Source organism: Vanessa cardui, chromosome 28 (genome assembly GCF_905220365.1).
Source record: "Vanessa cardui chromosome 28, ilVanCard2.1, whole genome shotgun sequence".
NCBI classification, from domain to species: Eukaryota; Metazoa; Arthropoda; class Insecta; order Lepidoptera; family Nymphalidae; genus Vanessa; species Vanessa cardui.
This window is the reverse complement of record NC_061150.1, coordinates 4629031-4643913: the sequence shown is the minus strand read 5'-3', so window position 1 is coordinate 4643913 and position 14883 is coordinate 4629031. Positions and strand designations below refer to the sequence as shown.

The 14883-nt window shown below is 39.0% G+C and overlaps 2 protein-coding genes across 2 annotated transcripts; both read left to right on the top strand.

Moving 5' to 3' along the window:
* Positions 1-595: 595 nt before the first annotated feature.
* On the top strand, positions 596-3007 carry LOC124541751. The gene has a single exon (XM_047119696.1). The coding sequence runs from the start codon at positions 1219-1221 to the stop codon at positions 2995-2997; it is 1779 nt and encodes a 592-aa protein (XP_046975652.1). The 5' UTR covers positions 596-1218; the 3' UTR covers positions 2998-3007.
* Positions 3008-3679: 672 nt separating this feature from the next.
* LOC124541478 lies at positions 3680-6604 on the top strand. The gene is made up of 2 exons (XM_047119393.1): positions 3680-4062; positions 4237-6604. Exons 1-2 carry the CDS (start codon positions 3680-3682, stop codon positions 6602-6604), a joined length of 2751 nt encoding a protein of 916 aa, XP_046975349.1.
* The last annotated feature ends 8279 nt before the right edge of the window (positions 6605-14883 follow it).

The window sequence follows — 14883 nt, the reverse complement described above, 5'->3', positions numbered from 1 at the left end:
ACACTATTGCCAGATTTTTATCATCTAAACTGGACAGGTGACAGCCAAAAAAACAAGTTTAGGGCGTGGCCCGAAAATTGGAACCCGTAGACTTGGAATTGTTTTAGATATATCAAATTATAGAGAAAAATAATACCTACTTATTGCAGTTTTCAGTTTTTGAATCTGATTATTTTTGAGAAGGTTACACACTAAAAACCGAAAAACTCAAAAACTCGTAACTTTCAAATTAGATTTAAAAATCGAAACGATCGACGACCCCCCCTTTTTTTTATTCAAAAAGTAGCTAATCAACCAGCTTAACAATCTACCAAAATTTCAGATTTTTTCGACTAGTAGTTTAGATTTTATTTAAATTTTAAAAAGTTGTTTACGACACGAGGCCCCCTTTAGGGGCCCCGGCCATTAATTCTGAATATACAGAATTTTGCAGTGCAACTCTTAGAGCCCCAACATTTTTAAATTTTTAAGATATCTTTAAGGACCTCCGAGTTACGACTGTTTCCTTGGTTTTTCGGGGAAAACTTTTCCCGTGTTTTCCGGAGGGCCCTACAGTATACCTGGTGTTGTCGGGGACAACGAGACCTTTCTGGAGATACCAAACTCGACACCCCTGGGCTGCCGGGTTGCCATAAAAGCAAGGAGGCGTCCATTCTGATAATTGTGGCGGCCATCTTGGATAATTTTAGGCCTCGATAACTCGAGTTCGGGTTGTCCGAGGAGTCCGGGGTTTGGAGCAGGATCGGTCCCGAGTTGTTATCTCCAAGACAATAAAATAAAAAAAAATTTTTGTTTTCCGGTCGGCCATCTTGGATAACTTCGAACCCTGATAACTCGGGTCCTAGTTGTCCGGGGAATCTGGGGTTTGGGGCAGGATTGGTCCCCCGTAGTTTTCTACAAGATAGCATAATAAAAAAATTTTCTTGTTCTGGGCGGCCATTTTGGAAAATTTCGAGGCTCGATAGCTCGAGTTCCAGACGACCGAGGCGACTGGGGTTTGGAGCAGGACCGGTCCCCCGTTAATCTCCAAAGGATAGCTAACTCAAAAAAATTTTTGGTACCGGCGGCCATTTTGTTTCATTGGGTTGAAAAACTGAAATCGCCATAACTCCGGAACCAGCAGTCCTAGAACCGTGCGGTTTCTTTCTCCGACCTGATACAAGGGCGGGCTACTAGACCTATACTAACTCCACTGGGTCACCTACCGGAACCCCGAAAATGTCGGAAAAAAGTGAGAGTTTCGGAACGGCCGCTTCGAGACAAAGCAGCAGGAAGCCTTTCGTGGCGTCGACTAGCACTGCTCCTGGCAAACCAGCTGTTAGAGAGTCAAGCAGGCCTAAGAAGCAACCAGATACAAGCAAAATAAAAACTAAAATAGCTGACAATGTGACACGGAACTTGGGAGAGATACCAGTTATTAACATCACAGAATTCAAGGATCCGGAGGAAGTTCGGCCAACTGCCAGTGAGGGCAATTTAGAACATTTAACGTCCACTCCAGATATTGACCGTCTCGACCGACCAAAGTCCGACTCTGCGCTTTTAAGGAAAATATCCACCATCAGAGCTGCAACCCAGGTTAGATTAAATGATAGCATTCGCTCAGTTTCCGAACCAGGAGATCTGGAGGGTTCCTTTACAGGAACCTCGGATATATCAATCGGCTGCGGTGGCGCTCTGCATGAAATCCCGCAACTAGCGGCCGCTCTGTACCAGAAATGTAAAACCCGCCTAGAAGAGTCCAGAAATCTGAATAGGGACATAAGAGAGGAAGTCAGTAACGGTATGAACGGCCTATACGAGATGATCCTTAGGCTGGCCGACTCCAGAAATAGACATATCACGGAAAAAATGAGACTTAAGGCTCACTACGAACACTTGGTAGCTAGAATAGAGGCCGCACATGGAAAGACTCTAGTAGAAATAAAAAGCCACCACGAGTTTAACAACAAAAATCTAATGGAAAAAGTGGAAAAAACATTTAAAGAGTCCGAGGCTGCGAGATGGCTGGTCTACGAACTTGAAACCAAGTTCAAGGATCAGTGTACAGCACTGGAACAAATAAATAAAACAATTGAGACCCTAAAAGACACCAAACAAGCAGAGCAAGGCCCAGTCGGAGCCCGCGAGGACCTGAAAGCGCTTGTCGAGGAGTTGAGGATCCTGAGTAAAACTCCCAAGGAAGATACACCTAAACCTACGCAACATTCCTTGGACACCAATCCTTTAAAATTGAACTACGCTGCGGCACTTGCTAAACCAAGCTACGCAGTAGTGGTTGAATCTGCCGATCCACGCCACTGTGGTGACGACATAGTCAAAAAGATCAAGGAGAAGGTGGACGTTATCGAACTAGGCGTTGGAGTCAGTGGAGGGAGGAAAGTTAAAAATCAAAAAGTGGTCCTCACCTGCTCGACGGAGAGGGAAAGATCGACGCTCTCTAGGGCAATCGCAGGTACGGACGAAAAATTTACCGTCGCTACCCCTAAACCGAGGAAGCCTCTCCTAAAACTAATAGGAGTATCCCAAGATCTCGACAACCATAAAATAGAGGAAGCATTAATTAAACAAAATCGTCACATTCTACTAGACAACATCAAAGAAGACGATAAAATAGTAAGAACTATAAGAAGACAAAAAGGCCGCAATTCCGCCTTAAGTAATATTATTGTCGAAGTGAGTCCCCTTATTTGGAACTGTATGAAAGATCGTAAGGTGAAGCTCGGATACCAAATGATTCTAGCAGTGGACCAATCTCCAATCCTTCAATGCTACAAATGTATGGGCTACAGTCATAGGGCGTCTGAATGCAAGAATTCCACCAAATGTGGATTCTGCGGCAACGACCATGACACACGACAATGTGAAGCCCGTAATACAACCCCCTGTTGCATAAACTGCCCTGAGGGAAACCGCGCCCATCCAGCGTTTTCCAGGGACTGTCCTGAATGGCAAAAGTGGGACAGAATATCCAGACAGGGAGTATTATACCTTTAAATAGGACACTACAGGCACCCATACAGTACCAACCGGGACATCAAAAGGACGACCCAAAAATATCAAAATGGCCCAATGCAACCTTGGGAGAGGCTTTGCAGCCACACAAGAATTCTTGCAAGCGGCCTGCAAAGCCAACATCTCCATAATACTTTTACAGGAACCGTACGTTGGAGCAAAAGGGATTGTAACTTGTCGCTTTCCTGTATACCAAAAAACCAATAACAGAACAAAGCCGGTAAAGTCTGCCATTGTAGTTCTGGACCCTCAGCTAAATATAAATAGTAACCTTAGCATAAGTACAGAAAATATGGTTTGTATCACAGTAGATATAGGTAAATTTAAATTAGGCATAGTTTCAGTGTACCTAGAAGCTGACATAGATATAAGCATACAAATAATTAACTTGGAAAAAATTATCAAAACATTAAAAACGGAACACGTGATCATCGCAGGAGACATCAACGCTAAAAGTCAGTGGTGGGGCCATGATACTGAGGATGACCGGGGCTCATTGTTCGCTAATTTTCTTGCGGCCAATGAATATGAGATTGCCAACTTAGGAAATACGCCAACTTTTTATACAATACGACGCAATATAGAATATAAGAGCTGCATTGATATAACAGCTGCAACACAAAACATAGTTCATCAAATCGAAGATTGGGAAGTCGACAAGACGATGGTAACTACCTCCGATCACCGCGCAATCACTTTTACCTTCAAAACTCAACGTGGCATAACTTCTACAATCAAGAAAACTACGCGAATATATAAAACTGCAAAAGCGGATTGGTCGTTATTTGAACAAGAAATTAGGCAGATTGCCTGCACAAAAGGATTGACGGAGGATAAGGTAAATGATATAGCTAACATTGAGGAACTGGAAGCAGTAGTCCAAATCTATGAGGAATGTATAAAGGAAGCGTGTGACATCTCAATACCGAAACTGGGACCTCCCAAAAGGAAGGAGATTAGCTGGTGGAACACAGAATTGGACAAACTCAAAGCGGAAGTAAATAGATTACGAAGAAAAATATCCAAGGCCAATCCACGTAGGAAGCCGTACGTGATTAAACTATATCTTGACAGTTTAGAAAAATATAAGTCTACCATAACGCAAACAATCACCGGTAGCTGGAAAGATTTCTGTACTAAGCAGGAGAAAGAGTCCATGTGGGATTGTGCATACAGATTAATTAGATACGCTGACCGGTCTTATGAATAATCTAATCTAAGAGGTACAGGAGACGCTGAACTCGGCCCCCAGGAGTCCGCAGTTCTCCTAGCTGACACTTTTTACCCCCAGGATAATCCTGTGGACGACACTGATTACCACAAGACAATTAGAGCCCAAGTCACCGATCACGTAAAAAGCATAACACCATCCAATACAACTTGCAATTCACTACTTACACAGTTCACACATCAAGAAATTAAACATGTGATAAACAATATTAGTCCTTCTAAAGCACCTGGTCTAGATGGATTTACTGCGGATATCTGTAAGATGGCGTATGAGGCATTACCAACAACATTTTTAAATATCATTAATAAGTGCCTCACCCTTGGCTACTTCCCTAAGCTTTGGAAGAAGGCGTATATCAGAATTCTCCGCAAACCTAACAAAAACGCCTACAGACACCCCAAATCCTATCGTCCGATCGGCCTTCTCCCAATAAATGGTAAGATTCTAGAAAAAGCAATATGTAACCGGCTCACGTGGTCACTAGGCAGCAGAGGTATAACTAGTCCTAGACAATATGGGTTCACTCCACAAAGGAGCACAGAGGATGCTCTCTACGACGCTGTCGAATTAATTCAGGAGGGTGTACGGAAAAAAATAATTGTGGCAGTTATATCCCTAGATATAGAAGGAGCATTTGATAATGCCTGGTGGCCTATGATACTGAAACAACTAATCGATAAAGAGATCGATAACGACTTATTCTGTATTTTATCCAGCTACCTCAGTGAACGCGAGATAGTGGTTAACTATGCGGGCACTCAAGCTACAAGAAAAACAGATAGGGGATGTATCCAGGGCTCCACAGGAGGACCACTAATGTGGAACCTGCTCATGGATCCCCTTCTGTGGGAAGCTGACCACTTGGAGGCCCATGTACAAGCATTCGCGGATGACATACTGGTGATAGCAGCAGCAAGTGACAGTATGGAACTGAGTAATAAAGTCAATGAAGCACTTGAACGAATTACAGCTTGGGGTGATAACAACAAGCTCAGATTCGCACCACATAAAACCCAAGCCATAATAGTGACCAAGAAGATAAAATACGAAAAACCTAACTTTAAGATCTACGACAAGAAATTAGAGATCAGTCAGCACCTAACACTTTTAGGAGTCACCTTAGATCCAGCACTCAACTTCTACACGCATCTCGATAGAGTCACAGGGAAAGCTATAGGCCTGTACAGAATGGTGGCAAGAGCAGCTAGAGCGTCCTGGGGCTTGAACCCGGCAATCATAAGAACCATATACAGAACGGTAGTAGAACCCACCATTCTGTATGCCTGCAGCGTGTGGGAACCTGTGGTCCCTAGAGTACAGGTGCAAAGAAAGCTCAATAAAATAACAAGAATGTTTGCTATTAAGATCTCAAAATCACATAAGACTGTGTCGCTAACCGCAAGCACATTACTAGCGAATATTCTTCCATTAGATCTAAGAGTGCAAGAGAACGCTGACTTATACCGTCACAAAAGAGGCAAACCAATTGAAAATTTTCCAGGAAGACAGCTCGAGAAACGAATAAGCCCCTTTGAATTGCCCCACCCATCAAAACGATTGCCTCTCCCACATGGGACAATTACTAACAATGAACAGCTGCAACAGCTTGAAACAGGGTGGCCGCATTTATATACAGACGGTAGCAAGATCGACAACAGAGTCGGCGGTGCAGTCACGTGGCTTCAAGATGACACCGAAGTAATGTATGCCAGCTTCCGCCTAGAAAGTTACTGCTCGGTATACCAGGCAGAACTGATGGCCATTCTGAAGGCACTCGAATTAATTTTGAGGAAGAAGAAAAGAAATTCGGTGGCATATATACTATCGGACTCAAAATCTGCACTGCTGGCGCTAGAGGATCCTAATAATCTGCATCCTATAGCATCAAAAATAAGGACAAGACTGAATGACATCTGGGAGGCTGGCGGCGAAATAAGATTCTATTGGATAAAGGCTCACGTAGGTCTTCGAGGAAATGAACGAGCAGACGAATTGGCAAAACATGCTGCCTTAAACAATAAATGCAGAGCGCTATACGATGCAACCCCGGTTACCTCAGTAAAGTGGCACCTACGACAATTAACCTTGGCAAACTGGCAAACTAAATACAGTAGCAGCACAACTGGCACCACAACGAAAATCTTCTTCAAGGATGTAAAGGTAGCACATAAGATTCCAAATCACATTAACCTAGATAATAAGCTAGCACAGTTACTAACTGGACATGGAGGTTTCGCTGATTACCTATATAAATATAAATTAAATGACGATCCAACCTGTGATTGTGACTCGAACACCAGGGAAACAATAATTCACTTAATATGTCAATGTCCAAAATATGACCATTTTATCACCTAATTCAATAAGTACAATAATATCAGACAAATTTAAAAGAAATAAATTCCTGGTGTTCGCGCTCTCAATTGTACAGTCTAGTAATTGCAGAAATAAATCTAAGTATTGATAAAAGCATATAAGTAGATAGATATGTATATAAGTCAGTATAGATAAGATAGCTTAGCAAAGTAGTATATCATTAATAATAATAGTAATAGTAGTAAGACGATTGTTTCTAATATTCATTATTTTATTCAAATTGTAAAGTAGTGTTGATTATAGCATATTAGTAGATAGATATATAAGTCAGTATAGGTAAGATAACTTAGCAAAGTAGCCTAATAGTAATAATAGTAGTAAGTCGATTGTTTTAATATCCATTATTTCAATTAAAATTGTAAAGTAGTTTTGAGTAGCAAATAAAGTATCAAGTATATTGTAAATAGTAGTAAGTAGTTAAGAATAAGCAACTGTGCATAAGTACGGACGGAACTACAATGGGAGACGGTCCACCCGCGGACAAATATAGTTTTAATATACATTAATCTAGTTGTCAAGTTGTAAATATAACTTAGTATAATAGTTGTACTCGGTATATAAGTAGTTTCGCATTGTACTCACCACTGTCCGCTAGAGAAAAAAAAAAAAAAAAAAAAAAAAAAAAAAAAAATTATATGTCTTATATACACTGGATAAATAAATAAAATAATCTGCATTATTACAAAGTATACAAGGTTGTTGCACTATAATAGCAACAGTGGTGATAGCCCAACTACACTTTGGCAAAAGGGGTTTTTAGCCGGTAAGAGTCCGGCACTGCCTGGGCCCTCCATTCCCAGGCGTCCATGATGGATTTTCCCCTTTTGCCTAACTGTAGTTTATAAAAAAAAAAAAAAAAAACACTAATACTACTTGCACATCGATTTAAAACAGAAAACTTCGTAAAAATCCTCTAAAAACCATTTTTTTCTTACTGCGCAGTCGTAACATGCAGCGACACGCACGCACCGCTCGACTCGCGTGACGCGACTATTCATCGCGCGAATGCCGTCGTTTTAGACTCTTTTGCATTCATGAGTCACGCACACAAGCACATTTTCCGTCCTAACCCGAGCTTCGTCTTGCCCCGGTCTCCCCTACCTTTAAGGGTTAAATCCCGGGGATGTCTTGTTCTATGTAATCACCACAACCTACACATAATCCACACCTAAAAATTAATTGTTCATTCACTCTCGATAGCACTTGTGAGTTTGACTTAATCTGGTCGAAAGCCCAAGTGATTTTCTCCACTAACATTTCACGGCTTGTGATTCCACGTCCACTATACACCAATGTTTTGACGTGTCCCCGTAAATAAAAATCTAATGGCGTGATATCCGGCGACCTAGCGGACCAGGCACGAGGTCCGCCGCGCCCAATCCATCGACCAGGGAAATTGTTGTTTAAAAAATTCCGGACTTCGCGAGCATTATGCGCTGGCGCTCCGTCATGTTGATAATACATAACACGTAAATCAGCGAGGGGTATATCTTCCTCTAAATCTGGTAGCGTTTCAGTGAGAAAACGCAGGTATGTTTCTCCATTGAGTCGCTCCAAAAACACAGGGCCTAGTAAAGTTGAATTTACAATTCCTGCCCACACATTGACGCTAAATCGGTGTTGAAATGATGAGGTCTAGTTTCGTGTGGATTTTCATGGCACCACAAATGCTCATTGCGAGAATTGAACAAACCGACTCTGCCAAATGTTGCTTCGTCAGTCCATAAAATAGTTGGCTTCTCGTTTAGCACCCAGTTACAAAAAGCAACTCGCGCGGGTTTATCGGGTTCGTTTAATTCTTGGACGCGAAAAAGGTGAAAAGGATATTTTCCTTCATTGTGTACAACACTCCATGCGAAGTATTGCGATACATTAAACCGCCGGGCTGCGTCGTTGGTGCTCGCTGCTGGATGGGCTTCGAAGAACTCCAGGATGTCTTCTTCCTCTCGTACTGTGCACCTTGGCGGACGACCACTATCTCTTAAAGGAGAACGGAATTGGCCGTAATCGCGTAATCGCTGTGTGGCAGCTAGCATTGTCACGCGGCTTGGAGTAGGCACATTTGGAAATTTAATCGCATATTGACGACATGCTTCTGAAAAGTTGTCATCGCATTTCGCTAAAATGCGAATCATTTCAGTATATTCGATATTGGAATATGGCATAGTGAACTTATTAACTGAAATCAACGGACTGATGGGGTACCCCATACCCCGTCTTGCCCTCTCGTGCCTAACAAACTAAAAAAAAATATTTCAAAAAAAAAAATTTCAAAAAACAAAAAAACGCTATATGAACACAATCGAGTCCTTACCTGTTTCCGTGATTGTTGATCAAACAACACACAAAAATAACAAGGAATATGACAAAAAACTGTTTTTTTCAATTAAATTATGAATGACGCAGTTTCGTTAGCCGGTCCCTGTGCGTACTGATTGGCAACATGGCGGCGCATCATCACGCGCTAGCGGGATTCTGATTAGTCAGTTGTATCGCCGTATAAAGCCGCTACCCCGTCTTGCCCGTCACCCCGTCATGCCCCCCTCTCCCCTAAATAAGACATCAAACATTAGGTATATATTCCTTTATTATTTTAAATAAGCAAAATCTTAATCAACTTACTTATTTTTTCTACAAAAACAGCTTTTACAAATATTGAAAATATAAGATTTTTTTTCGGCACCTAATTACGTCCCGGGGGCGATATTGAGATCACAATAATCAGCACGTAAACTTAAATTGTATTTCTTACAATAATTATTAGTAATAATCATTATTATAATATATAATCAGACTTTTATTAGTCATTGGTTAAGTGTGAGTAATTTTAACACGTTCACAGTGCATGGCATGAGCCCTTCCCAAGTTTAAAGTTTGTAACTCTGTACACGTATGAGCTAATATGCTTATATGAACTTACACGTGTGAGTAATGAACTAAAGAAAAAATATACGTGAAAACCCGATTACCTTTTTATAAGGGTTGCCAGTTTTTTACTATTAAAGGTCGCGTGTATTTTGGGCAAAAATAAAACAATAATATGTTAATCTAATTTATTGATTTTATATTATTTTTATAATTTTCGTATTTATTTTTAATGGCACCTGTTAAAGCAATTCAGACAGAAAGCTTTACGGCACCCCAGACACTCCATATGAGATTTTTTTGCTTTGCGGGCTGATTCCGCTGCTGTACGGCCTTCTTCAATAAAAACTTTGTAACAGCCAGTGCAACGTCTCCTGAAGATTATTTTTGGGTCACGTCTTGGAATTTTTGTGAGGGAATGGCTAGATCTAGAAGATCTAGTTGGCTGGCTAGAACATTGTGGTGTAGATAATCCATCAGAAGGTGCAGGAAATTGAAGGCTCAGTAACTGTTTAATTATTATTTCATGACCTTTAAGCACAGTCACTTTGCTTTGTGCATTCAAGTCCTTGTATATCAATACTGCGTTAATCACACAAATTGACATCAGATCTCCAGCATTTTTTTTATACCAAAAGCAAGTTTTGCGCACAGGGGAATTGTAGCTGGCGAGCTGGTCTGCTACATCAATGCCATTTTTGCCACGATTATACTCCATGACTATTTTAGGCTTCAAAATCGGTCTATATCCAGTAGACATTTGCATGTCATGATTATGACATGTTGACATAACCAGTACATCGCGTTGGTCCTTCCACTTCAACACAGTTAAAAAACTGTTCTGTTTTACTGCAATTTCACCCTTTTTTAGAGTTGCGACCACATCAGGGGGAAGGTCTCGTCTATTTTTACGTACAGTTCCGCAAAAGTCTGTTCTACGTTGTTTTAGATATCTGGCCAACCACACACTGGTGTAATAATTATCAGTCACCAATAATCTGCCCTCGTTCAAAACATCTTGAGCCAATGCAGCTACAACTGAATCTGGTTTGTCAAGACCTTCGACTACTGTATCTTCCCCTGAATACACCTTGTAGCTCCATGTATAGCCGGTGTCTGTGCACAATTTATATATTTTTAAGGCATATTTGCAACTTTTTTGAGGGTTGTAGGTGCGGATATTTAATTTTCCTCTAAACCCGACCATGGATTCGTCAACAGCGACAGTGTCGCCTGGAGTAAAAACTTTTCGTGAATTTTCAATTACTTTGTCTATTAGAGGTTGAATTTTGTAAAGTCTTCCATTCCGATCAGCAGAGTTGTCTGCAAAATGCCAACATCTTAGAATGAGGGAAAACCTGTCGTAAGACATTGAAATTTCGTGAAGAAGTGGATAGCATTCAGTTGTGGGAAAATCAACAAGTCCTGTAAACAGGTACACTCCGATAAATTTGAGCATTTCATCTGCAGAAACATTTCTCCAATGCGAGAATGCGGTTTCACTGCGAGAAGAAGGAAGCTGTAATTGTCCGGCGTAAATATTGGTTTGAGTAACCATCAATCGTATCATTTCGTCATCTACAATTGAGCGAAATATGGTCCACAAGTCCGTATTTTTTTCCAAAAATTTGATCTTGTACCTTGCCGTTGTCGTATCCTGTGAAAACCTCCCTTTCCAATGGCCGTATTTCAAAAGACCACGCAGTAGGCAAGATCTGAAAATTAATTCGAGGTGTCCGAGAATGTGTTGGAGCTTATTCATGCATGCTAGGCTGAAAAGTAGCTTCTTCAGACATCCTGTTAGCGCCTGTGTGCGAAACCTATGAAGCGACTCTTTTTTAACGAATCATCATAAAAAACGAATTTAATTTTTGAATGAATATTTTTAATTGTTAATTTTGACTGAAATAAATGTTCTCCAGTTTTACAGTACTTAGATAATATTATCATTAATATCTAAGTGTACAAAACTGTGGAACATTTAGGAATTAGGATACTAAATAGGTAAATCCCGTTCGCTTCTGCTTGCCAATTACTGCGAAAAATAAAACTCAAACAAAATTTTAACATGCTTTATTAATACAAAGAATTAAATAATTAAATATGAATAATAAAGAAGCTGACTTTTTTCTAAGATTATAATACCAATATCACTATTACATACCTATGTTATGTTTTAAAAAAACAACAAGAGTCTTAACATTTGCAAGCATACAAACATTACTTAAATTATAATATTTCCACTTTTCTCGCTTTTTCAACCGACTTCCAAAAGGAGGAGGTTATCAATTCGTCTGTTTTTTTTTTTTTTTTTTTTTTTTTTTTTTTTTTTTTTTTTTTATGTTTGTTACCTCATAACTTTTCACTGGGTGGACCGATTTTGATAATTTTTTTTTTGTTTGAAAGGTAGTGCTTCCCGTGGGGTCCCATTTTTTTTATTTTTTTTTCCGATGATGGTATCCATGTGAAAACGACATAAGTCTTAAATTTGCATTATGTATATGCGCGACAAATAGGTGAATAACTGAAAATCACGTTAACCAATTTTGATAATTCTTTTTTTATTATAAAATATATACTTCAAGGGTAATTTGGTGAAAGTTTGGTAAGGTTCTGATCATAGGATCCATGATAAAGTAACGGAACGGAAGGGAACGGAACAATTCTGAGGAGCACGTTAGCGATACTCAGTCGAATCTTTTATTTATAGGTTATTCGGATATTTGAGTCACCTTCCGTAATGTGGTTATGTTTATGTAATTATCATAGTCGAATATTATAATCAACTAGCTGCCCACCCCGGCTTCGCACGGGTGCAATACTGATACTAAATATACTACAGAATTTGTTTATATACGACATCACATCGCAAACTTCTAAAATTATCAGTGTTTCTTTACTATATTGTTCATGTATTATATACACAAACCTTCCCCTTGAATCACACTATCTTTTAAAAAAAACCGCATCAAAATCCGTTGCGTAGATTTAAAGATATAGGGACAGAGAAAGCGACTTTGTTTTATACTATGTAGTGATGGAACTCCTATACGGCTCGCAGTTAGGGTGCGATATGGGGCAGAATTTCTTACTATCGGTGTCGAGTCGGTGTCAGCCAATAAAACCCTACAGTATATCTATCAAAAAACAATACGAGAATACTTTAACAAATATGTTTTTTACAAATTACCTTTTACTCAATAATATACTGAATCAATCAAGGGGCTCGTATCGCTTCTTTCTTTTGATTGTTGGGGCAAGGGCACCGTGGCTGACACCGGCTCCAAATATAACAATAATTATAACTACATGATATAATCGTTAATCGACTTTTAAGTAGTCTAATATTTTTCATTTCATTTAACTTAGGAAGACTCTAAAAAATATGCTGAATACGCAATTATTTTTATTACTTTTTCGTGCATATTCATTTGTTTTAAAATAGTGTTTTGTTTGAAGTCGGTTTTTCTTTTTGTTAAAATTTTTATTGTTTGCGAAATCCTTAATAGTTTCATGTATGTCTATATGGTCTAGTATGGCCTCCTCTATGGATATTGTTGCTAAACTAGTTAATCTTTCCTGACTCATTGTAGAACGCAGGTAATTTTTTATAAGTTTTAATTCAGAAAAGGACCTTTCCGCGCTTGCTACTGTAACTGCCATAGTTAGCATAATTTGTAATGCTATGGTAATTGGTAATGTTATTTAAACAATTTGACAGCTGTATGCCCATACAGCTGTCAAATTGTTTAAATATAATATATAAATTCAAGAATTTTTACCACTACATTACTTAATTTTTTGAAAAATGGCTGACAAGACATAATTTCTTCACACAAATCATCGGCGTTAATGTCCAATGAATCATTTGCTGTAGGGTGTTCTCACCTTATTCTGTGATAATTTAGATATTACCAATAAAATCCGGGATAATATTACATAATCAAAATATTTTATTTTTTGTAGGAACATAAATCAGTCTTTTACTTACTATTTTAAGTCATAATCTCTTAGTTTTATAATGAAGAACTTATCCTAACATGGCTTTATAAATCACACGTTCACTTTGGTAAGTCTGTTATAATCACTTTAATTCGGCGATAGCAATATCATAATTCTGATATAACACAATTAGATGAGTATTTATTATTTATTATCACATAATTAGGCAAATTTAACATATTAATAAAAAAAATTAAACATAACAAGAAATTAGTCTTTACCTAATTCTTTATATTTTCTTAATCAGTAGGTATTTATTGGATGGAATAGTTTAATTAACATTAGGTGTATTTTATTCTTCACCACTACTAGAATTATCAATACTGCAGTTATCGCACATAAAAACTTGCTGTTTGTCACTAACATCCTGACTTTGGCAATGTGTGTGATAAGGATGAGTACAGAACGAGCATGTAATCCAGTCAGCTCCATTTTTCATCCTAACATCATGTGAGTACCAACCATTGCATACCCTGCACAACCAGTCTTCGTCGGAAACGGAAGTTTTTGATGGTTTTGGTATTTTAGGAGTCTGTTTGACGTTTGATTTTATGTTACGTTTTCGTAACCCAGATGCATTTTTTTGGTGTGGGTGGTTTTTTCTTTGATGTCAGTATTGAGATCGGTGCTGGAGGTTGTGACAATCGATGTCAAACATTGAGCTTTAGGGACAGTTCGCTGCTGGCGTTTTTTGTTGCTAGGCTTCCATTTTGGTAATATTAAAATATCGTGGATCAAAATTTTTGAGGACGAATAGCTTGCCAAATTAGCCTTTACAATTCTTTGTTCTGACTCACATACCATTTGTAATACCTCAGGGGTGCAACTTCTAGCGGGTGTGATTGATTGCCAAAACTAGTGCATGGAATGGGTGGTTCAATCTCTATAGGATTGATATTCTCTGTTGTTTCTGTTTCCTCAAACGGATCAATATCAGTCTTGTGTATTTCAGACTGAGCAATTTCATTATCGTAATCTGCTTCAAGGCTCACTATTTCTGGTATAACTTGTGGTTGATCCGATAATGTAGAAGGTGCAATAGCTTCAATGCTTATAGCTTCTTTATTTAAGGGAAAAATACCCGTCTTTCTGAATCCTGAACGTATATTGGAAGGTGTGAAACTTTTTTCATACACTGGCGTCAAAAATGTATGAAAATCAAGTCTTGTAGGAACCTTACCAGGATTTTTCATTTTATAATCTTGCAATTCTGCGCGCCACACTGTTTTTAGTGATTTAAAAACACCAACATCCAGCGGTTGTAAAAGGTGGCTAGTGTGAGCAGGCATCGTAAACAGTATAATCTGATGCGATTTAGCATAAGCAAGTACCTGTGGTGTTATGTGACTTGCATGGGAGTCCATAATTAATAATACAGGCCTTGCAGGAGGAAT